Source organism: Equus przewalskii, chromosome 21, assembly GCF_037783145.1.
Source record: "Equus przewalskii isolate Varuska chromosome 21, EquPr2, whole genome shotgun sequence".
NCBI classification, from domain to species: Eukaryota; Metazoa; Chordata; class Mammalia; order Perissodactyla; family Equidae; genus Equus; species Equus przewalskii.
The window spans coordinates 6391775-6417973 of NC_091851.1; the positions used below are offsets into that span (position 1 = coordinate 6391775).

The 26199-nt window shown below is 39.8% G+C and overlaps 1 protein-coding gene across 13 annotated transcripts in view; it reads left to right on the plus strand.

The window, feature by feature from the left end:
- The first annotated feature begins 138 nt into the window (after positions 1-138).
- The window catches only part of DZANK1 (double zinc ribbon and ankyrin repeat domains 1), an 89794-nt gene continuing 63733 nt past the window's right edge, over positions 139-26199 (plus strand). For 3 of the 13 annotated variants that reach the window (XM_070589504.1, XM_070589510.1, XM_070589509.1), the window contains exons 1-7: positions 156-294; positions 1839-2017; positions 4818-4971; positions 12766-12880; positions 14321-14417; positions 15395-15519; positions 20642-20727. In XM_070589504.1, coding sequence (XP_070445605.1) covers positions 1909-2017; positions 4818-4971; positions 12766-12880; positions 14321-14417; positions 15395-15519; positions 20642-20727 — 686 coding nt within the window. In that variant the 5' untranslated portion in view covers positions 156-294; positions 1839-1908. The other 10 variants (XM_070589506.1, XM_070589511.1, XM_070589513.1 and 7 more) reach the window with 8 other exon arrangements.

Below are 26199 nucleotides of genomic sequence, written 5' to 3' on the forward strand. Positions count from 1 at the left end.
GAATGTCAATGCTTGTCGGACGAACGAGCCTGGTTCTCTCATTCTGAGTCGACACGCCGCCTTTAAGCACGCTCCAACCTCTGTGAAGGCATATTCTCGGATGCCTACGGAGAAGCCTCAGGAAAGGAGCTCCAGGCTGGTGCCGTTCTTCCGGCCAGGCGGCAGGGGCGGAGCTGGTTGCTAGGAAGCGGGTTTCCACCAATCACCTGCCCAGCTCTCAGTGGGCGGGGCGCGGCTCGCAGCGTCTGTGGTAACCCGGACAGCGGTGAAGGAAAAGGCCAGAGGCCGTGAGAGGTGCGTTACCTGGCTAGGGGCGGCGGAGGTGTCTCGGGGGTCCCGATCCGGGTTCCGGTGGCCAGAGGAGGAAAAGGTGGAGGAGGGCCTCCTTCACACCGCTTGAAAGGGAGCGGACGTCCCTAGCTGCCTCTGATGGGCGGGAACGGGAACGAGACGGGGTTCCGGATCCGGGCGGTGAGAGGGTAGTCTGGGCGGAGGGAGTAGAGATGTGGGCGGTGCTGTGGACCCCATACTGTGGCTGGACGTTGCCGATCGGTCTGCTTCTTGATCCCCGTCGCTTGGGGCCCACTGACTGCCCCAGCCTCGTAAGGGCAGCTCCTAGTTGCCGCGCGAGTTATTCCCCAACTATTTTTATTTTGAACTAATTTTTCAATTATTTTTACTTTAACTGCCTCTGACTTAAATGGAAAAATGAGGAAGGACACCCCGCGAGTACAGCCCCTCCCCGCTTCGGTAGGGGCTGTTACTCTACTATCAGTATCTACAGTTTAAATTCTTAGCCTTCTACCTGAAACTATTCAACCATTAAGTTCACTCCTTAAATTTAGTTATCCCGCTTTTGGGAATACAGTCTGTGACAAAGTTCAAACCCCAAGATGTTCAGTGCAGCATTATTTAGAATTGCAACGACCAAAACTAAAAAGAAACTAGTAATAGCCTAAATGCCCAACCACAAATTGATAAATAAATACGTAGAAAATTGTAAATAATAGAATGAGGGTGCAAGAAGTACGCTAAAAAAAAGTTGAATGAATGTTTAGATCACAATTGAGTAAAACCCTACGTTATCTATAATCGTTGAAATTCGAGAAGGCCATACAGAGATAGAAATAGTTGCTGTATTAGGATAAGGGTTGCTTTTTTTCCTCTTGAATCCTTTATGTATTAATAATTGTGATGCCCTCCTCCAGGAAAAAGATCCGTAAGGCCTCGATACTCGTACTTAATTATTTAAATAGAGAAATGGAGTGGGAGACTTTTGTGGTTGTTGCTCACTATTTCGATCCGTGCTGGCTTTCTGCTGAGGCTGGTGCTCTGCCATCCATCTAAAGTTTCTTTGCAGCTTTCAAATACGAGAACCATTTGGCCACAGCTGCAGGGCTTTGAACTCGCAGCTTTCCCAAAAGAGTTGGCTCGAAATTAACGTTTCATGATACATACAGCGTTATTTCTGTTCCTCTTGTGTGATGATTTGCCCTGAAGCCAAGAGAGGTGGCACACTAATAAGAGGCAGGAAAGGGTGACAGTGATCCAGAGGGAGCTCAGATCACATCATTAGTGATGGTCTCTGTTCTGACATATTCAGTTAATTTGCCCATTTAAAATAATTCCATTTCCCCATCCCATTCATTCATGCTCTTTTCCCAGAAGGTAAGTATTTACAAAATCAAAACTCCACACAAGACCTCAACAGCAAAAATAGAGCTGAAACAGCAATTATTTCAATTAAAAATTGAGTAATATTTGTAGGTAGTATATTAACAGTAGTCTCTTTAGTTTTTACTAGTTTTACTGTATTTAAATGAGGTGCTTCTCTTCAGCTTTTCTGTTCCAATATAGATGCCCACTGGAATTTATTTTCATCCAGTTTTTTTAATGTAAGGAGAGAAAATGACTGCTGGTTCAGTGTGTGTCCCTCAGATCATACCTCTGCGAGTGCCTCAGCCCGGAAAAGCCAACCATGAAATTGATAACAATACACTTGTGGAAATGAGATCGGGTGAGAATCAAATGTACTTGAAATCATTTGAAATAACATTATCATACTTTTTATTTTCATCTGGTTGTTGGTTTACTTCTTTGCATGCTTTCTGTAATCAGCACCTTAGGAAGTTTGTAAAACTTCCCAAATTTGAAACAGTGTCATTCCTGATGGTTTTTAGAGTGGTGTGTATCTAGCTTACAAAGTGAGCTCTGACCCGCCTTTCATTTGTATAGATACATAGTTGCAGCAATGCCTTAACTCAGGTTAGCCAGGGTAAGATGACCTGTGCTTCCCCAAACTTTCCCAGGAGTCTCATTATTTTTCTGGGATAATAAATTTGATCTACTAACACAGGCTTTCCTGGCAGACAGGTTGGAGATTGAATCTTGGCTTTGACAACTTCTAGTGACTTTCAGTACTTCCTTAGCCTTTCTGAGTCTCAGTTTCCTCATCATTAGACAGTGATGATAATATCTACTGCTTAGAGCCATTATAAGGATTAAATGAGCTGATATGTTATGTGAGATGCACAGGGTCTGGCACATAGTAATGCCAAAACAAATCTTAACTATTATTACAGAAATAATTCAGTGCATATATTTCCTGATAATGCCAGGAATATATATATACACACACATATACACATACATACATATATATATACCTACATACATATATATAAACATGTAATTAACATAAGGAGAAAGGAAAGTTTTATAGATAAAACATATGAACAAATACTGTTTAAAAAACGTTGAGATTCTAATTAAATATTTAAACAACTGATATGTGTAAAAACTATTTATCTGTATTTATGGTGACCTCTGTACTTCCTAGACTGAGAGTTCCAACTAAGACTATGTTATATTATACTATATTTCCCTTTATCTTAAAAGCTAATATTTAAAAAAACTTTTGAACCAAATTACAAATTTTAATAAATGTGGCCATAACTCTTAGAAGAAGTTGACTGATTATTGGCAAATGATGATATAAATGAGAGGGTATCCAAATTCTCTAATATTTAAAATACTTAATAAATAAAGAGATTCTACAATTCAATAACAAAAAGAATAATAACCCAATAGAAAAGTGGGCAAAGGATGTGAAAGGACATTTTATAGGAAAGGAAATATAAATGTCTTTTCAAGGTGTGAGAGTAAGTTTCTACCCCCCCCCCACCTGCTTGCTGAGCAGACTTTACCCCCTGCTTTAGTTACTGTGTCACAGTTAATCACCACTCGACAAAACATATATACTTGTTTGTTTGTTTGTTTACTGTTTATGTGTTCTTCCTAAAATGGAGGCTCCATGAGAACAGGGACTTTGATTGCTGGTCTATCCCCGGTGCCTAGAACAGTGTCTGGCACATAATAGGTACTCGGTAAATATTTGTTGAGTGAATGAATGAATCTTACTCAAAATGCAAGAAATGTGAGTTAAAACTACAAGATACTTTTTTTTTTCAACCTAAGAGATTGGCAAAAATAAAAGAAAAATTGATAACACACTATATGGGTAAACAGGCACTTCCATGCATTGCTGGTAGCAGTGTGAATTGTTTCAACATCCATGGAGGGAATTTTATCAATATTAACCAAAATTACAAATGCACCTATCTTTTGACTCAACAGCAGTAGTTTTACATATTTTACATATATGAAAAGAACTTTTTACAAAGTTGTTTATTACAATGCTTGTAATGGCAAAAGAAAGAAAAGGAAAAAGAAAAAGAAAGCCTAAATTTCCTTCTGTAGGGGATTGGTTAAATTATAGTTCATCTATGTAAAGAGAGAGTACAATGCAGTCATAAGAAAGCATGAGGACACTCTTTATGTACCAACATGGAACACTATCCAGGATAGTATTGTTCACTGAAGAAAGAAATGCGTGGAACAGGGTATGGCATGCCACCATTTCTGTTAAAAGAGAGGGGTAAATAAGAATATGTACATATATGCTTGTATGGAAATAATATATTTTTGGAAGGATACTTGAGATACCCTTGATTGCCTTTGGCCAGCTGATATCAGGGGTGGGAGGGAGAGTTTTAATTATATGTATATCCTTTTTTGACCTTTTTAAAAAAATTGAGATATAATTCACATATTAGTTTCAAGTATACCACATAATGATTTGACATATGTATATATTGTGAAATGGCCACCACGATAAGTCTGGTTAACATCCATCACCTCACACAGTTACAGATTTTTTTTCCTTGTGGTGAGAACTTTTTGGATCTACTCTCTTAGTAACATTTTTGACCTTTTGAACATTGAATCCCATGAATTTATTATCTTTAAAATTTTTCCAAGAAGTGTAGGAATCATTTACCAAGTCCAAATAAAATGTAATTAAAGCATTTCTGAAGCAATGCTCAAAAAATTAAAAGTTAGCTTCTGCTTTCTAAATGGGTTTTTAAACCACCCTGTGCTCTACTCTGTTTGTATCAGCATCCCATTGGAGGGGCGAAGTAGCATCGTGGTTCAAGAGCATGGGCTGTGGATCAACCCAGCCAAAGTCAAACCACAACTTTGCCGTTATTTAACAAATTTCTTAAGCTCTCTGGGACTCAGTTTCCTCATCTAAACGGTGGGTATAAAATAGAACCTGTCACATAGGATTGTAAAGATGAAATGAACTAATTCATCTAAAGCATAGTGCCTGGCACAAAGAACTCAATTATTGTTAGTTGTTGTTATTCATTTCTACAATATATTAAAAAAATCTCATTAAGTAACTGACCCACGAGTATTATTCAGGGACTTGTTACTTTAGTGTTAATTACGGTTATCCTGTTTGGGTTTTTCAGATACCCCAGATGTCAACATATATTATACCCTGGATGGCAGCAAACCTGAATTTCTGAAGAGAATTGGTTATGGTGAAAATAATACATTTAAGTATACGAAGCCTATTACTCTGCCTGATGGAAAAATACAAGTGAAAGCTATTGCGGTCGCTAAGTAAGTTAAGAGCATGGTGATTAAAACAATTTATAATGACATTATGCTTTCATTTTATTTATTTCTTCCTTTGAGAATCAGTGCTGGATTAGAAGGGCACTAAAGAAAAAATTATTTTAATTTCATTGTGTATCTGTAACTTTTGTGTTTTATTTGTCTTCTATTGAGGTGTAGTATAAAGTGCACAAATCATAAGAGTACAGATCAATGAGGTGCTATATATATTAATACTATTTTTATTTTGATTTTCACGTTGGGATTTTGGGAAGAGCCTTTTTGAGGTTTGGGACCTCTGAAGAGATTCATCTGGCTCTGAAGAAAACATTGTTTTCAGTGGATTGTTCTTTTATTACCCAGGACACGGCCTGTAACCATCACTATCATTCTGTTTTATATCATGTTGACTTATTTGGCCTTCATAGCTCCTGTCATTTCCATTTGTTGGACATTAGCTACTTTATTCCTTTCTTTCTCCTTTCTTTCCTGCTCAATGACTGTTTCCACTTTTCAAATATAGAAACACCACTTAATTTGGAAACTTTCACCTTCTGTAGTATAGAAAAAAACTCAAATGCTTTACAAGTCTGTGTGTCTGCGATAGAGGAATTATTTTGTGCAGCAAGACAGGTTAGGCCACGTTTTTGGAACACTTTTAAGCCCTAGACCAATCCCTGGCTGGCCCAGGCACTTTAAATGCAGACTCCCAAGGCTCCCCTCACAGCTGAGCTGCTGCGTGGCTTTTGAGGAGAGCTACAAATTCTACACCACACACGATAGCTTTGGCATTTGAAAATTTAAAAAAAAAAGAATGAAAGATGAAACAGAACAATCCCGTCATACACATTATTATTCCTTAGTAAATATTGGAATTTGTGGCTTTTTCCCACTTGCCAAACCACTCCTATCAAAACCAGTCATCTTAATTATCATTAAAAATTAACATGCTGAATAGTCTGGTGCCTAGCCCTGTAAGGCAGGCCCCTTGATAAGCTACAAGTGGTAGTAAAATGAAATAGTAGTTAATGACTAAACTACACAATTTAGGGCCAGCCCCGTGGCCGAGTGGTTAAGTTTGTGTTCTCCGCTGCGGCAGCCCACGGGTTCGCAGGTTCGGATCCTGGTCACGGACATGGCACTGCTCATTAAGCCATACTAAGGCAGTGTCCCACATGTCACAACTAGAAGGACCCACAACAAAGAATGTGCAGCTATGTACTGGAGGGCTTTGGGGAGAAAAAGGAAATAAATAAAATCTTAAAAAAAGATTTAAACTATATAGTTTAGAGGAGTTAATAAAGCTTCCAAAAGAGTGTAAAAAATGAGGTCATTCTTTACACCTCTCACCATCTTGCTCTGTGCCCACTATGTGTCCATACTGGAAGCACTGTTAGTATTTCAGGTGTGCTCAGCTTAGGGAAAGTATTTATATAAAGTTTTTTTTTGAGTTTTCAAGCCAGAAAAATTAATGCTTGTATACATTTGGGATAAAATAGTTCTTTATGGAAATTATACTGCTTTATTCAAGTCTGTTTCTAGATACTTAAGGTACTTTAGTTTCTTAACAAGGAGAAAAAAAGATTTTAAATGAGACTGTCAACAATTAAAGGTCATTAACATATTAAGAGGAAAAATTATCGTCGCGAAGTTTTGAATGACATAGGAAAATATCTATGCTAAAATAAGTGAAAAAAATGTGGATATAAGATTACATCATATTATTTTGACACTATTTAAAAATGCACAGGGACAAACTAGAGAAGGCTATGACCAGAGCCGACAAGGTGGAGCTCCTGATGCTGGTGAAGAGTGAGTGGCGCGCAAGGCGACCTCTGTGCACAGGGCCAACAGTCTCCCCCTTCTCTGAGCCAGACTGTCAGGGACGCTGTGGATGTCTTTGGAAGGGATCAGGTTGAGCGGCAGCTCCAGTCCCTTTCTGTCCCACCTCAGTTTGCAAAACTCGTTGACATATTGTTATTCTCTATTGTAAGCTTTCTCTTTAGTTTACTTCCGATGATCAAATGTAAGTCATTTGAAAACAAAATTTAAAAAATCCAAACCTTAACAGTCATTGCCTCTGGTGATATAGTGATGTTTCTGTTCCCTTGACAATTTTTATAGCTTCCAAAATTTGACATGAGCATTACTCTTGTAATGAATAAACATAAATAATAAGTAAAGGGTCTCCAAAATTATTATGTAACCATAATAATTCTCGATCTTGGCTGCTGAATCAGTTAGCTGTTGCTGCATAACAAACCACTCTGAAACTTAGTACCTTAAAAGAACAATCATTCTATTTGCTCATTTTGTGTGGGTCAGCATTTTCATGTGCAGTCAGTGGGGCAGTTCTGCTGATCTTGCCTGAGGTCGCTAATGTGGCTGCAGTCATATTTTGGCTCACTTTGACCTGGATAGTCTGAGAAAGCTTGACTCATGTTTCCAGTGGTTGGTGCTAGCTCTTGGCTGAGTCTCCAGCAGGGTACTCTGAGTTGTTTCACATTGTGTCTCAGTCCGAAAAGCAGTAAGAAAGGTCAAGCCCCAAAACTCAGATGTTTTCCTAGTCTCTGCTTGTGTCATATTTGTTAATGTTTCATTGGCCAAAGCAAGCCACATGGCAACACCCAAAGTCAATGTGTGAGGGGATTCTACAAGGGCACTGGGGCACAAGGGCGTGGATACAGGGAGGCACGATGCACCAAGGACCGCTATTGTAACGATCTACCACAGGTGCGCATTACAATCACCCAGGAAGCTTTGCAGAATCTCCATACCTAGGCCATAGGCCAGACCAACTAAGTAATAATCTTATGGGGTGGGACTCAGATGTCGGTATTTTTAAAGTTTCCGGGTGACTCCAGTAGGCAGCCAAGGGTGACAACTGACATAAACTAAGGGACAAAAAAAGTTTCCATTTAAAGAAATTTGACCAACACAAGTTTTTGGAAATATATTTTTATTAAAATGTGATATTCTAGAATGAAAGGAAAGAAATAAGGGCATTGTCCTGTATGTGCTTTCATGTGCCCATATATATGTCCGTGACTTTCACATCAGAGAATGTCAGTAAAGAACACAGGTGGACAAAGGGGCCAGGAACTTGGGAACATCCCAGCAGGAGGAGGGGGTTTTCAGGTTTTGATGGTGCGTACTGATGGTCTAGTGCAGCGTCTGTAAACTTTCTGACATCTGCCTTGCCTCTTTAAAAGCCTCCTTTGTGGTGAGGAACTTCCTGTCTCCAATGTCATTTTGTAGTGTTTTGACAGTGAACTTACATGGTTCTCTCTTCGTTGTCAGTGACCTTAGATGGTTGTTGTCAAGACAAATCAAGCCAGGCTGAGGTAAAAGCTGCCTTGAACTGAAGGTAGGAGGGTGGGGGAGTCAGGGTCCTCAGAAAAATCATTTTTCTGTAGCAGAACCATGAGGTACTCCCCAGTTTTGCAACAATGGTTGATAAAGCAAATTTTTTGACAAGTCACCAGGGCATTTCATGGGCATCCATCTGCAGCTGTTTGGAGTATATAACATGCCCTAAAAAAATTGTGTTTGTGTGGAGGAAGGATCCAGCTGTCATCTCCATAGGCGGCAACAAAAGCAAGGAAATCAGTGCTTTGAGAGCAGTAGCTTGGAGTGTGGGAAAGAGGATGGAGTTGACCTGCAAATCTGGATTTTAATCCCAGTTCTATCGTTTACTCTTTGTGTGACCTTGAATAAGTTTCATGGTCTTCTGATTCTCAGTTTCCTCATTTGTTAAATGAGGTTAATAGAACTTACTTGGCAGCCATTGTGAAGATCAGAGGTAATACACTTAGTATATACTTGGTATGGAACATGTAGTAGCTGTTATTATTGTTATGTTTCGTTACTCAAATTTTTAACGAAGGGATAAAAGATTGCTGTTGTGAGACTCGACTCAAAAGTCATGCCTCATATTTGAAAAGTTTATGCCTGGATGTATAAGTGGTTTCCACTCAACCCCTTCATGTTCCTAAGCCAGAGGTTTTTCAACTGGGCATAATTTTGCCCTCAAGGGAACATTTAATAATACGTGGAAGCATTTTTCTTTTCCACAACTGGAAGTGGGAGTGTGCTAGTGCATCTGGTGGGTAGATGCCAATGATGTTGCTAAATATTTTACAATGCACAGGACAGCCCCTCACAACAGAGAATTATCTAGCCCAAAATTACAGTAGTTTTCGGTAGGTTGAGAAAACCTGATCTAGACCAAGTTGCAGAATTCTTACAGATCCAGCTTCATAACTGCCTTGCAATCATTCTAGTAATTTTGGTGCTTTATTGAGGGGACAGTAATCTTTGTGGGGGTAGAGCTCTATGCAATTTTTTAATTTTGGGTGCACATTATATTGGTATGCCTAAAGATACACATTTAAGGTCTCTAATTCCAACCCTAGCAAAATTTATGTGTGTTCAAATGAGATTTGGGCTCTGAATAGGGTTTCTAACTCCAACCCCAAACTGAATCCTTTTTTGGGATTAGAATCAGGAAATCCTTCAATTTAGCAGGCAATTTAAGTTAGTTTCTGGCTTCTCTCAGGGAAAATAAGGTCCATGGGTGAAAACCTTTGCTGAGTCTCTAAGGAAAGGGCCACCTGTGGTGGGGAGACAACATGGAGCTTAAAGGGGTCGAACAAGTGCATGAGAACCAGGCTTCTATTCAGTGTGATGGTGGGGCTGTAAGTGCACATTCAGGGAGCCCCACGATTATCTAGGATTTGAGTGATTCCTGGAGGGAGATGTTTGTGATGTCCAGGAAGTGCGCTAACAAGGACGATTGAATCTTGGATGACAGACCTGGGACCAGAGATGAACATGCAGATGAGATGGATGTTGAGGTGAATGAGTTAAGTAAGTGGTTCATCTAAAAGGTCATTTCTATCTGCATCCAGATATATGTATCTGTAAATCTGGTTTTATTGTTAAGAACAAAACAAAACATGGGCTTCCCTAAAGTTTAGCCACCCATTAGTCACTCCAGCCAGTGAACATACAAGTATCCACTGATCACAGAAAGGCAAGCGTGTCGTTTCTTAAATATTGTCACTTACTAAATAGGTAGTGGCTTTTTACATGAATTATGTATTTCTGAGAAATTTTTTTCTCCTTCTAAAAATGTAGCTTAAAATTTCTATATTTAATGTAGAACATTTCTCAACTGTTTTGGAACTGATGTTTATGCATTTCTGAATATTTACCTAATCAAAGAATTTTAATCATTTTGGGACACTTATTTACTTAAAGCTTCAAAAATTTTAAGAAATATAAAAAACTGGCATGTAAAAATTTGACAAATTGCAAAAGAAATGCTAATGAAACAGATAAATGTGTCAAAGAATATGAAAATCATTTTGAAAATCAGTAAGAGCAAAGCGGACAAAGAACACCAAAGAAAGAAGACAACTGGAAATGCTAAAAGTATTAAGTGCCTGGACAGATCAAACAGAATCACTTGTGTTCTAGCTGTGAGATTTCAACACAAATTAGTTGGGGTGAGAGTTAAATATATCAAACAAATGTTCCAAGCATGGTCATGACGGTGTGGCAGAGGCTGCTGGCTGTCCCCCAATACATGTGTTTCCCTTTTTCTAGAATAATAAAGCCCACGATTTTTAGCTAGACACAGGGTTGCCTAGAAGACAGACATTTCCCCCTCCTCCTTACAGCTAGTGAGAGCCATGCCGCAGGTGTGACCACTGGGATGCATGTGGGAGTGACATGTGCCACTTCTGGATTGGGCCCTTGAAGGGATGCAGTGGGCCCTGCTTCCCACTGCCTGGAATGATCAGCAGCCACGTTGCATCATGAGGAGAAGTACAATGTCCTAGGAACGGTGGAACAACCAGGTAGAAACTTGGCACCACACTCCCATCACCATGGCACCTCTGTACGACGACTGATTATACCCTGTGGCTTCTCTCTGGTGCAAGCCACTATTGTTTTGGTTCTGTGTTAAAACAGCCAAGCCAAATCCTAATATGCTGGGGACACATCTCAAGCAACTACCTACAGAGAACATGATCAAGAGTCAGGTGATCAAAATAGGCCAACAATATCAAGTGTTGACGAGTATGTGGAGAACCTGCAACCCTTAGATAATGTTGGTGGGAATGTAAAATGGAACAAAGATAGTTTAGTAGTTTCTAAAAAGTTAAGCATACCACATAACCTAGCAATTCCACTCCTGTGTATCTATCCAAGAGAAATAAAACACGTCCACATGACGACTGTTGTGTGTGGGTCTCAGACTATTGATAACCAGTGTTGTGTCTGGACCAGCCCATGTGATTCTTAATTATAATTGCAAGACGCCATCAGCAATCACCATCAGGAAACTTTGAAAGAAACAAGATTTGTTGTTTATGAGTCCTGATAATTACATGGCATACCACATAGCGGAGTCGCAGGTAGAGTGCACGAGACTAGGGCTCTGCTTTTATTGGGGTCGAGGGTGGGGGCCTAGGGTTTCACAGGCTCAGTCTTTATTGGTGAATTTAAAACATGAGAGGGGGAATTTAAAGCACAGGAGTAGAAGAAACAGGCAGCCTAAAAGGTCGGTTATTGAAACCAAACGAGATCGCTAAAACAAAGGCGCCTAGGGGTAGGGGGCGGGGTGGGGGAGAGTGATCTGGCTCTTTATCTAGTTATGTGGCTGACAATGTTTATTTGAGATAGCCATCTCTGAAATGGATGCCTCTTTGAAGTGGATGCCTCAGCAATCAAAACTTAAGTCATGCACTTGTGTTACAAAAAAGAGAAAACTCAACTGTCAGGGCTTACACTACAAAGACTGATATGTGAATGCTCATAGCAGCATTGTTCATAATCCCAAAAACTGGGAAAAATCCACATGACCATCAAATGGCGAGTGGATAAACAAACTGTGATACATCCATAAACTGGAATACTATAATATTATACTGTGCTACCTACAGCTGGAGTAAGGAAAATTCCCTTGCCTCATATGGAATAATATATAGGTAACCCCATTCTTTGTTTTAGAATAGTCTAAATCTTAAGGTATGAAATAGCTATGGTGAATATGGTAGATAGTCTCCAAAAATGGCCCCCCAGTGGAGCATGCCTTCCAGTGTAGCCCCTCTGCTTGAATCTGGGCTGGCCCTATGACTTACTTTTGACCAATAGTATGCTTCAGAAATGATGCTAAGACTAGATCACAAGAAGTGTGATCATAAACACTGGGGGAAGCCAGGCACCATGTAGGAAGTTCAGCTTTCTTGAGACTTCCATACTGTGAGGAATCCCAAGCTAACCACATGGAGAGGGAGGGAGACAGGAAGAGAGACAGACGAAGGGAGAGGGAGGAAGGGAGAGAGAAAGACAGATAGGTAGACAGACTGAGAGAGATGACTGGCGAGGCACCAGCTATTCCAGATATGCCAGCCTAGCTTCTGAATATGAGGGAAGAAACCATTTTGGACATCCAACCGAGTTCATCTTTCAGTTGACTCCAGCCCTAGCCGACGTCTGACTGCAACCACGTGAAAGATCACAGAGGAGAGCTGCCCAGCTGAGCCTGGTTAACCTATAGATTTGTGTTTTAAGACACTGTGTTTTGAAATGGTTTGTTACATAGAAATAGATAAATGAGAATAAGGCAAGGAAAAACTACAGAAGTTGTATTTTGATTTCTCCCATTTAAAATATAATAAATTTAGTAGCTAGACTAGGGGACTTCAATAGAGTCATCTTAATTGCTAGCCACCTTTTTTCGAATCTTTGTGTAACACACAGACTTTTTCTTTTTAAAATAATTTTCAGCGACTGCAGACAGAGTGGCATTGTAACAAAAGTATTTCAGGTGGACTGTGAACCACCAAATACAGTCTCTTTGGAAGACAGCGTTGAAAATGTTCTCAAAGATTCTTCAAAGCAGGCAAGTAATGAAACTGGAATACATTCAGAGGATCACACCACCTTCTTAGTTCTTTCTCGGTGGTCACATCTTCCCTTTTGTTTCATCACCTCCGTCAGTCTACCCACAGTCGTGTCCTCATAATTGAGATCAGTATCAACCATTGCAAATTATTTTCACTGATTTCCCATCCTTCAGTCAGTCCCTCCTCCACCCTGCCCATTAGAAATTCCTACCTACCATCCCTGCCCGTACTCTGGTGTCTTCATTGACTCCCCCTTACTTATTGAAGAAACCAGAAATCTTTAGCCTGGCATCCCAAGTGCTGAGTTTCTGTCCTCAGTCGTCTTCTCATGCTCTGTGAGTCCCCTGTAGAGACTCCAGCCAAACTAAACTGTGTTGGCTGTGTTCCGTCACTGGTCCCTTAGCACCCGCGCCTTCTCCCTTTATAAAATGCTTTGAATATGTGATTACTTTGCTCCTTGTCTCTCTCCTTTATGCACTGTAAGCTCCTAGGTGGCAGAGAGTGTGTCTGCCATACTTGATGCCTTGCACAGCGACAGGTAGGAGAGGGCGGTGAGTGTATGTTCGTGGAATAGATGCAGCAGACTAGTAGAAGCCCTCAGTGGGCATAGCCTTCTTTTATGTTGAAATCTTCATCCCCAAATAGCTGCAAAGCCTCCCTTCTTTGGAGAATGAACTAGACCTATCGAAAAAGGATGTTTGCAACTTCAGTCCCTGGGTTATGGGCATTAGTGAGATAGATGCAAGGGCCAGAGGATGGGCCAGCCCGTGGTAAGGAAACCAACCAAAAACTCAGTCATAGAGGTCTTGTTGGGGGTGACAGCGGAAGTTTTTTTGGGAGTCCATTCAGCCCAGTGGTAGACCAGAGGCCACAGGAGAGGCTCTGGGACTAAAGCAGTGGGTGCAGGCATAGTGTGGGGCTCAAGGATGCTCAGCGCAGGGATCGACACTGGGCAGGGGCAGCCAGCAGGGGCTGAGCCTACATGTATCAGCAGGTCCTCAGGCTTGAGTCAGGCATAAGGGACTGAGTCCAGAGAGAAGAGAGTTTAAGGATTGTGTGTTGGCAATTCGGGTACATAAGTCCTATGTTGGTCTGACTCCACCCTTTCTTTGCTCCCTGGATCTGATGGTCCTTCTATTATTACTCAGACTCCTGTGATTGCAACCTCCTGCCTACATGTGCTGCCTCCTGCCTCTGGTCTTGGCTGCTTGACCTGGTAGGGTTTACCAAGCAGACATGCTGGCAACTAAACAGGCCAGACACAAAGCTGTGTGTTTCCAGAGTCAGGTGAGACAGAGGTCACTTTGTAAAAACAACTGCAAACCCTTTCAAGTAAGAAATGCATGCTGTGACACTGTCTCTACCACGTAACTTTCAATTTTCATCTTTGAAATGGGCGTAATCAAGTGATTCGCATGCAATCTCTTCATCCCTAGGAATTGAAAAATGGATTTGTTGGATCAAAACTAAGGAAGAAATATAAGAATGCTGAAAATAAACTGGGTTGGAATGTTAACCTGAGAAAATTTCCAGGTATGATGTGACAGAATGAAGATAAGATTTAGTATTCTAAACCACCAAACAGGTTCACTGCTTCTTTTCTTGTCTGCAGAAGGGTTGGAATAAGAAACACTGGAACAAGAAAGTAAGCTATAATTTGAGTTTTAGGGCTATCTTAGCTAACAGCTTACGACCACGAGGGATAATCAAGCAGTCCAACAAAGTCAGATTTATTGACACATTGCCACGACGGAGAGCGCACACCGGAGGAACCATGGGTCCTCTCACCAAACAAAGGAAAAAATACAGTTATAGGGTTTGGGGGAAGGTGGAGTTTGGGTGAAATTTAAATGAAGGCAGAATTTTGATAGGCTGAAAGCAAAGCAGAGCTGTGTGTGAAGTGGTCGCCATCAGGTATGGAGTGCAAAGGAGACCAGGGTTCTGTTACCTTGGAAACCATAAAGATAAATGTGGAATGTTGTGCTCAGTAACCTTTCTCTGAAGCTCTGGATGAAGACTGGAAATTGAGGCTGCTTCTCTATGTCAAAGTGACATAGGTCCTCCAGGCAATTGTTGGATGGCTCGTTCTTACTGATATGATTTCAAACAGCAAGGTGTCTGATAATCTGATTTTAGAGAACAAAGTTTCTTGGCAAGTAAGAAACAATAGTCATGTAAAGGGGGGGCTGTTATGACATTTTACAACTGCAGTGTGTCCTGGCAAGAAAGTGTTTTCTGCTAACCTTGCAAAGGATTTATCTGTCTTCCCAGCCTGATGTGGAATGTTGTGGAATGTAGTAGGGCAGATTTAAATTTTCTTAGTTTGGGCTAATTTTTTTCTTTCTCAGTGCTAATTCAAGGAGTCGGGGATTCTTTATATTATTAATACTTTAGGGAAAGAATGGGATGGCAATGTCCCTTATTAAAAGGTTTCCAACTATGAAGACGTTTGCATGATTATATGTATAATTACTGATGTTCACAGAACAATGTTTTTAATATAATTGTAGACCTCAACGGAGGTGAAAAAACTGACCCTAAAGCTTGGAAAGACCTTCGCTTCTCAGAGAGTCCACTGGAAACCCCAGCTTACCGTGAAGAATCAGGTTCTAGCCCACACTTCCACCACTCCCAGGTAACTTCTAAGGAAACTCTTTAGGGTACTAAATACCTACTGTTATTTGTAATGCTTCCCATGAAATATTTCAAGGAAGTGTCCCCTGCATTTTCACCCTGTGCCAGGCACTGTTCCAGTGCTGGGAATACTGTGTTGGACAAGAAAGGCCCCAGTGCTCATGGAGCTCACCTTTTATTGGGGGTAGGAGCTGGCAGTAATAAATATGTAAATAATCAAACAAAAAATTTAAAATAGTGATGTGTCATTAAAAAGATTAAACTAGGTAATAAGATAGAGCAGTACTTCTCAAACTGTGGTCCCCAAACCAGTAGCATCAGCAACACATGGGAGCTTATTAGAAATGCAAATCCTCAGGCCCTACCCCAGACCTACTGAATTAGGGACTCTAGGGGTGGGCCCAATGATCTGTTTTAATTGGTCCTTCTGATGCACACTCAAATTTGAGACCCCCTGGGATGGAGAATGACCATGGAGGAAGAACAATGTTCGAATTCAGGGTGAGAAGAGAGGGCTTCCTTGGAAAGGTGACATTTGAATTGAACCTTCAAGATGAGTGTAAGTGAGCCCTGCAAAGATCTTGGCAGCAGTGACAACACGTAGTGCAAAGTGAGGGATCAGCAAGGAGGCTGGTATGGATGGAGCGTGGTGAGCAAGGTCAGAGGTGAGGTGGGAGAGGTAGGCTGGGGCAGAGCACAGAGAGCCGTGGTTCTCAAACATGGCTGCACGTTGGAATCACCTGAGGGGCTTCAAAACAATCCTGGGACCCCCCCAACCTCAGAAATTTTGGTTTAATTGGTGTGGGTTTTAGGAATGGTTTTATTCTACGTTTTTAATTCACCCATCAGTGATTCTAATGGGCAGGCATGTTTGGGAATCACAGATGCTGGGGTAAGTCCCATTGTAAGGAGTTTGGATTTTCTCCTAATTGTAAAGGGAATCCATTTGGAGAGTAAGACATGATCTCATTTACTTAAAAGATTTCTGTTTGCCTACAGTATGGAGATTAGGCTATAGAGGAGTAAAAGGGAACTATCATTTAGGAGGCTTAAGTGGTGAGGATAGGAGGGTGGTGGGAATCCAGATATGTTTTGTAGGTTGAGCCAACAGATTTGGCTGAGGGATCAGACGGATGGGGTGAGGAAAAGGGAGGAGCCAAGGATGACTCTCAGGGTCCTGGCCTGAGCATCTGGAGATGATGGTACCATTAATTGAAATGGGGAAGACCAGGGAGGAACAAGTCTTCAGGGCTCATTAGACATTCAAGTGAAAGTGCTAAGTAGACTGTTGGACGTGCAACTTCAAACTCAGGGGAGAGGTCAGGGCTGGGGATATATATTTAGCAATATTCAATAAATGGATGATATGTAAAGCTTAGGTCTGAATGAGATCACTTGCCAGGGTTGTAAAGAAAATGAAGAGAAGAAGGCACAAGACAAAATCCTCAATTTAGAAGTTGGGCAGAGGAGGAAGAGCCTAAGAAGTAGGAAGAGAGCTAAAAAAAAAAAAGTGGTGTCCCAGAAGCCAAGAGAAGAAAGAGTTTCAAGGAGAAGGCAGTGCTCATCTATGTCAAATTCATCTATGTCAGATTCAAATTAGACAAGGGCAGGGAGTTGCCTGTTGGATTTGACATATTGGAGGTGATTTACAACCTAAATAAAAGCTATATCAATGCATTCTTACTATATAACAAGAAAGATGCCCTTAGACTAGTTGCCTCCTCCTCCTACTATTACAGCACTTGGATTTTTGAATGTTTCTAAAATCCAGTTTAGAATTTGGCATCTAACGGCAACCCAGGAGCCTTTGCTGTCTTTCTGCAGTCTGAGCCCCAAGTAGAGCATACCTAGAAGCACAGTTTCTATGCAACCACAACTGCTTCTTGTGTACCCATGATTTCAAGGCTGCTCACACTTAGCATCAAGTGTAAAGGAGGTTAAAAGCTTAGTTCTCACACCTGGTTGCACATCAGAATCATCTGGGGAGAACTTTTTATATATATTTCCAGCTACCCCTTCCTGCGGTCCTCCTACATAATCTGAGTCCATAAGCTGGATGGAGTCCATGGATGACTTTCATGATCAGCCCAGTCTGAGAATCACTGGCCTGAAAGACTGACTATCCTTATCTTGAAGTTAAGCCCTTTCCTTCATTTCCTGTCTCTAATGCTGTGGTGTAACTCAGTCTGACCTCCTGGGTTCTTCCATCTGCCCACCCACTATATTTTCTGGAGGACCACAAAGTGCAGCCCAGAGGACCACAGACCTAAAAAGGCCTACTTTCAAACCCCACTAAACAAAAGGACAACCATCCCTGCAATAGAATATTGCCCTTCACAGTCTCCTGGAAAGAATGATTACCAAAGAGACACATGAGCACACTCAGCTCCTGTGAGCAATGCTCACCAGTGTAGCCCAAATAAGAATACTGCTTTTGAGATAAAAAAGCATCATTTTGAAGAATGAGTGGTATATGACAAAATATAATCATAACTATTTTTGGAAAAAGTCTCATGTGACCTTAATTATCTGAATATATCTAGAAAGAATTATTTTCTTTGTGCATGGGTATGTGGATTACCTTGCCCACCTAGTTATTTAAGAGTTGTTTCCAAGGGAAAGACAGAATAAAAAAATCTGTAAAGATTCCAAGATTCAGCATCCCCAAAAACTGGGTGTGTGGGAAGCAGTTTGGGGAATTTGACAAGGAGGCCAGAAAAGGACCGCAAAAGTTTTATCTTCTACTTTTTTCCCTCACATTGGCAAGAGCGTCTTCTCAATATCCCAGCTCAATCCCATCTAAAGCATACTTCAGCAAACATCAGAATTGATGATGCTGGTGGATGTTACAGCATGTCAACAACCACCAGGGAGACAAGATATCTCTGAGCTAAGCATCTGGCCTAGGGGCACTGTCAGGGGCTAGGCAGCCGTGTAAATGTGTGATACTGCCTGGGTGGAAGATGAATGACAGCTGATACCTGGCTTTAGTGTCAGGGCAAGAGAGTTGGGGGTTCTCTGGCCACGTGGAAAGCCCTGCAAGCTAAAAAGGTCATCTCTACTCAGATAACCATTGATAAGAAGGCCTGTGGGCCCAGTGTTGCCACATCTGATGAATTTGCAAGAGAAGCCAGAAACCTGCATTTTTATGTGTTAAAACATAGTTTTAACTTTTAACAATTATTTAACAATTTGAAACATGGCGTGGGCCAATATACATAGGCCAAATGAAACTCAATGGCAGGCCAAATTTGGGCTGTAGACCACCACTTTGCAACTTCTGGTCTGGGCCATGTTGGATCTGACACAGAAGCCACTAAAAACCTCGGACTGATCCCCGTTGCCTGCAGCGTAGCGTCTGGAGTCTTAAGCTCAGCCCCCAGGCGTCGTGGTAGATGTGTCTACTGGGGTGGGACATGAGATAGTAGACCTACTGGTGACGTGACCTCAAGCAAGTGACTCAGACTTTCTGAGCCTCAGCATCCTCTTCTGAAAAGTGAGGATTACGTTACCTCTTGATATGATGCACTGAAATGGACACAGTATCATTTCTCTGGTCTTTGTGCCAAAATGCATGACTGAATCCATTCATGAGGAAACATCAGACAAAACCAAATTGGAGGGGATTCTACAAGTTAACTGACCTGCTACCGTTCAAAAATGTCAAGATCATGAAAGATAAAGACAGACTGAGGAAGTATTACAGATTAAAGGAGAAACTAACTGCGAAGTGTGATACTGGACTGGATCCTAGACCAGGAAAAAAATATAGCTGTGAAGGACGTCATTGGCATGATTAACAAAATTTGAATAAAGGTCTGTGGGTTAGACAGTAGTAGTGTATCACTGTTAATTTTCCTGGTTTTGAGAATTGCACTGTTGTGTAAGAGGGCATCCTTGTTCTTAGGAAATCACGTGCAAAATTTAGAGGCAGAAGGGCGTCATGACTGCAGCTTATTCTCATGTGATTCAGAAAGCGAGAACGAAAGCTCTTGGGACAAAATGTTAGTGTAAACAATTGGTCAAGCTGCATATACAGGGGTTATTTGTACCATCCATGCAACTTTTCTGTAAATTTGAAATTATGTCAAAAGAAAATGTTACAAAAATAAAATGAAACGGGAATAATATTACCCACCTCATAAGGTCATTGTGAAACGTCAAGGAGACAATGGCTGTCAAATACCAGGCACAATTGACTGCTATCAGACCCTCCATGTGTGTTAGCTTCTCCCCTTCATGTTCCTTCTCCACCCTTCCTTTCTGTTCTACTGTCCTGCCACTCAGACTGCTAGACCATATCAAACACCCAAGTCCCAGGATAGGCCATGCACTGCCCTGCTGTTGTGTCTTTGCAGATGGGTTTTCTCTCCTTGGAATGCCCTTTGTCCTTCTGTCCACTTGACAAACTTTTCTTTCCTTTCCCAAGCTCAGATGGGAGTAACATCAAACCCAGCTCAGATGTTACTGCCCTGGGAAGCCCTTCTCCCCTGGAGCAAGTGCCTGTGATTATGCCCTCTTCTGGGTTCCCATGGGACCCAGTGCAAATGTGTTACCACACCGAACCCACTGTGTTTCAGTATTGTGTATGTACACCAGTTCGTGGTCCCTTGAGGGCAGGGACCATGTGATATTTATCTTTGTCCCTCTCCCTGCATCAAACACAGTGCCTGGTACAAAGCAGCCATTCAAATAAAAATCTATCGAAGAGAGTTAAATGTTTCTGGATAAGCAGGCACTTGCTGTATTTGTTCTTTCAGGTGAATCCTTTTGAATTTCCTGGGGATATGATCTCTGAGAAAAATAGTTACTAACTTAGGTTTTTAAATTCTAAAATCTGGCCTGTCTAATGGTAAATTCAGATATCTTTTCTTAAAAACTCTTGTTTTTAATAGAATGTATGTATCAGATTATGACTAGCACTTTAATTTTTTTAATGTCCATGCGGAGTAATAATTACTTATGACTTTCCCCATCACAGTTTTTAAAGGATGAATTCTGGATAATAAAACAAAACATTAAAAGATGAATTCTGGGTAAGACAAAACATTAAGATGAACTTTTAATAAAATTTTACTGTACCGTAGCTTTTACCGTGATTTTATATATATTCTTAATTTTAGTTCCCTAGTTTTGCACACATAATCGGCCAGAAGAGTTTGACAAGCACAGAGATCATGCGAATTCAAAGGGAGACAGACTTTCTCAAGTAAGTATCACATTCTCTTTACTATTTCTTAAATTCTAAGACACATTGTGGTCAAAAAGACTTTAAGAATGGGATATAACAATGGTTTTGCCCAACCCCAGCTGTTTTTTATTAACTTTTGTACAGATTTTACAGGTATAATTGGCATACAGTAAACTGCACTTATTTAAAGAGTAGAATTGACATATGTCTACAACCTTGAAACTATCACCACATACAAGAAAATTAGCAAATCCATCACCTCCACTAATTTCCTACATGATCCCATCTTGAAATCCCTTCCTTCTGCGCCTCCCCATCTCCAGGCACCTGTTGATCTGCTTCTTGTCACTACAGCTTAGTTTGCATTTGATTCCATATATAAATAGAATAATTCAGTATGTACCCTTTTTTGCCTGGCTTCTTTCACTCCTCCTAATTATTTTGAGATTCATCCATATTGCATGTATCAAATGTTTATTTCCTTTTATTACTGAGTAGTATTCCATTGTACGGATGCATCACAATTTGTTTATCCAGTCACCCGTTGATGGCCGTCTGGGTTGTTTCCAGGTTTTGGCTATTACAGATAAAGCTGCTATGAACATTTGTTCACAGTGTGGTACACAACATTTGTACACAGTTGTCAGATACACATATACTTTTATTTCCCTTAGGTAAATACCCAGGAGGGTCATATGATTGGTGTATATTTAACTTTTTTAGGAAACTGCCAAACTGTTTTCCAAAGAAATTGTACTGTTTTATATTCCCAGCAGCAGTGTGTGATATGAGTAATGTGTGAGAGTTACAGTTCGTCCACGTCCTCACCAACACTTTTATTTTTATTTTTGGCCATTCTAGTAAGATGGCAGGTGTGGCTTTAATTTGCATTTCCTTAGTGACTAAGATTCTGAGCATCTTTAAATGTGCTTGTTTGCCATCCACACATCTTCTTTGGGAAAATGTCCATTCAGACTTTTGCCCTTTTAAAAATTGGGCTCTGTATGTTATTATAGAGTTATAAATATTTTCTTTTGTTAGATATATGCTTGCAAATATTTTCTCCCAGTCTTTAGCTTTTTGTTTTCTTATCAAAGTGTTTCTTTGCTGAGCTAAAGTTTTTCTTTTTTTTTTTTTTTTAAAGATTTTATTTTTTCCTTTTTCTCCCCAAAGCCCCCGGGTACATAGTTGTATATTCATCGTTGTGGGTCCTTCTAGTTGTGGCATGTGGGACGCTGCCTCAGCATGGCTTGATGAGTGGTGCCATGTCCGCACCCAGGATTCGAACCAACGAAACACTGGGCCGCCTGCAGCGGAGCGCGCGAACTTAACCACTTGGCCACGGGCCAGCCCCTAAAGTTTTTACTTTTGATGAAATCTAATGTATTTCTTTTTCTTTTATATTTCATGCTTACTTTGGCATATTTAAGAAATCTTTCCCAAATGCAAGACATATCCCATTCACTAAGATTTTTCTCTTATGTTTTCTTCTAGAAGTTTTCTCTCTTACATTTAAGTCTATAATTCATGTTTAGTCAGCTTGTCAACATCTACAAAATGTCTACTAGAGTTTTGATTTGGGTTGCATTGAATCTATATATTAATTTAGAGAAATTTGACCTATTAACAATATTGAGTCTTTATAGTCCAGGGAAATGATATATCTCATCATTTATTTAGATATTCCTTAATTTCTTTCAGCAATGTTGTGTGGTTTTCAGTGCACAGGTTTTACGTATCTTTTGTCAGATTTATCCCTAAGTATTTCATGTTTTTCTGATGCTGTCATAAATGGCATGCTTTTAAAATTTAAATTTCTGATTATTTGTTGCTAGAATATAAAATACAGTTGATTTTTGTTTAGTGGTCTTATATTCAGGAAACTTACTGAACTCACTTATTCTTTTAGCTTTTTGGGTAGATTCCATAGAATTACCTATATAAGGTAGTCAGGTCACCTGCAAATAAAGACAGTTGTTTGACTTCCTCATTTCCTGTATGAATCCCTTTTCTTTCTTTTTCTTAACTTGTTGCATTGGCCAAAACTTCCAGTGAATTTGGAATATAAGTAGTGAGAGTAGACATCCTTGCCTTATTCCTGAACCTAGGGGGAAAGCCTTCCATTTCTCAGCATTAAATATGATATTGCTATAGGTTTTTCGTTGACCCTTCAGATTGAGGAAATTTTCCCCTATTTATAGTTTGCCGAAAGTTTGTTGTTGTTGTTGTTTTTTGATCAGGACTAGATGTTGGATTTTGTCCAAAGCATTTTTTCCATCTATTAAAATGACCATAGGCTTTTGCTTTTTCTGTTCATATGATGAGTTACAATGACTGATTTTCCAGTTTTGAATCAACCATGCATTTCTGAGATAAATCCCACCTGAAATATTATCCATTTTATATAGTGTTTAATTTGATTTGCTAAAATGTAAAGAATTTTTTGTATGCATGTACATGAGGAATATTGGTCTGTAGTTTTCTTGTCTTCTGATGTCTTTGTCTGGTTTAGTATCAGGATAGTTCTGGCCTCATAAAATGAGTTGGGAAGTAGTCTCTTCTTCGGTTTTCTGAAAGAGTTTTTGTAGAATTGATACTATTTCTTTGTTATATGTTTGTTACAGTTCACCGCTGAAGGCACTGGGATCCAGAGTTTTCTTTTAAGGAAGATTTAAACTGCACATTCAATTTCTTTAATAGTTGTGTCTATTCAGATTTATCTATTTCTTTTTGAGTGAAACTTGAGTTTCACTTGTTCTTTTTATAATTTCTTTAATGTGCAAGATGAAGTCATTCATTTGAAGCCATTCTTCTTTTCTAATATTGCCATTTAGAACTCTAATATATAGGCATTTCCTCCTGACTACTGCTTTAGCTGCAGCCCCCAATTTTGATATGCTGTGTTTTGATGTGTTGTACTTTCTATTTAACTCAAACTGTTTCTGACCACCATTGTTATTTCTTTGTTGACCCATGGGTTATTTGGAAGTGTTTTGTTAAATTCCAAAATGTTTGGAGATTTTCTTTGTATATTCTGGCACTGATTTCAAATTTAATTCCTTTTTGGTCAGAGAACCTATATTGTGTGATCTGATTGATAAATGTTCCATGTGCTCTTGAAAAGAATGTGTATTTTCCTAGAGTGTTCCATAAATGTCAGTTAGGTTAAGTTGGTTGATAGTATTAAGTTTTCTCTATCTTTGCTGATATTCTGTCTATTGTTTAATCAATCCTTGAGAAAGTTATGTTGAAATCTATGACTATAGTTATGAGGTTGTCTCCTTGTCCTTGCATTTCTCTCAGTTTTTGCTTCATGGACTTTGAAACTCCTTTATTAAGTGTATAAACCTTTGGGAATCTTACGTCCTCTTCCTAACAACTCCTTTATCATTATAAAATAACCTTCTTTAACGCTGGTGATATTCTTTGCTCTAGAAATCTATTTCATCTAATATTAATGTAGCCACTCCTACTTTCTTTTGATGCGTTTACGTGGTATATCTTTTTTCACTCCTAACCTATTAATGTTTCTCTATTTAAAGTTGGCTTCCTTTCAACAGCATATAGTTGGGTCTTGCATTTTAAAAAATCTGGCAATCTCTGTATTTTAATTGGGGTGTTGAGAGTATTTATGTTTATTCTGGTTATTGATATGTTTGAATTTAAATCAAGCATCATGCTATTTGTTTTCTGTTTTGTCTCATCTATTTTTTGTTGCCCTTTTCTTTTTTCCTGCCTTCTTTTGGATTAATTTGGTATGTTTTATGATTCCATTTTATTTTGTATCCTTTGTTGGCTTATTAGCTATAACTTTTCTTTAGTGGTTGCTTTAGGGTCTATAGTATACGTTTTTAACTTATCACAGGCTATCTTCAAGTAATATTATACCACTTCATATATAGCGTAAGAACCTTATGAGAGTGTACTTCCAGAACTGCATAACAAGAGCCTTTTGCTGTTGTGATCATTCATTTTACTTCTACAAATATTATGAACCCCACAATACATTATACTTTTATTTGCTAAGATCAATTATTTTTTGAGGGCCTTTATACTTTGTGTGTGTGTGTGTGAGGACGATTTGCCCTGAGCTAACATCTGTTGCCAATCTTCTTCTTTTTGCTTGAGGAAGATTGTCGCTGAGCTAACATCTGTGACAACCTTCCTCTATTTTACATGGGATGCTGCCTCAGCATGGCTTCACAAGCAGTAGCAGGTCCACACCCAGGATCTGAACCTGTGAACTAGAGGCTGCCAGAGCAGAGCACATGAACCCAACCACTATCCCACCGAGTGGCCCCCCTTTACAATTTTATTGTGGCAAAATACACATAAATAAAATTTACCATTTTAACGAATTTTTTTTTTCTTTTTTTTTGGTGAGGAAGATTGGCTCTGAGCTAACATCTGTTGCCAATCTTTTTCTTTTTGCTTGAGGAAGATTATTGCTGAACTAACACCTGTGCCAGTCTTCTTCTATTTTGTGTGTGGAATGTCACCACAGCATAGCTTGATGACTGGTATGTAGGTCTGCACCTGGGATCCAAACCAGCGAACCCCAGGCTGCCAAAGCAGAGCATGCAAACTTAACCACTACCCACCAGGCTGGCCCCCCATTTTAACAATTTTTAAGTGTACAATTCAGTGGCGTTAAGTACATTCACACTGTTGTGCAGCCATCACCACTATCCATTTCCAGAACTTTTTCATCTTTCTAAATAGAACTCATTTCCCATTAAACAATACCTCCCCATTACCCAATCCCCCCAGCCCCTGGTAGCCTCTGTTCTCTCTTCTGTTCCTATGAATTTGAATATTCTAGTTGCCTCATGGAAATGGAATCAGACAATATTTGTCCTTTTGTGTCTGGCTTATTTCACTTAGCATAATGTTTTCAAGGTTCATCCATGTGGTAGCATGTATCAGAATTTCATCCCATATTAAAGATGAATAATATTCCATTATGTGTACCCCATATCTATGTAGTATCTAGACACATGCATGTATGTATGTGTACATGTATGTGTATACCACATTTTGTTCATCCATTCATCTGTTGATGGACATTTGAGGATTTGGCTATTGTGAATAACGCCACTACATGAATAGTGCTGCTGTGGACTGTGGTGTTCAAATATCTGTTCGAGGCCCTGCTTTCAATTCTTTTGGATATCTACCTAGGACTAGGATTGGTAGATTATGTGGCAATTCTATTCTAGCTTTTTGAATAATTGACTGTTTTCCACAGAAGCTGCATCATTTTACTTTCCCATCAGAAATGCACAAGTGTTTCAATTTTTCCATATCTTTGGAAATACTTATTTACTGTTTTTCTATTAATAGTCATCCTAATAGGTGTAAAGTGGTATTTCATTATGGTTTTGATTTTCCTTTTCCTAATGGCAAGTGATGTTGAGCAGCTTTTCATGTGCTTCTTGGTCATTTGTGTGTCTTCTTTGGAGAAATGTCTGTTCAAGTCCTTTGCCCATT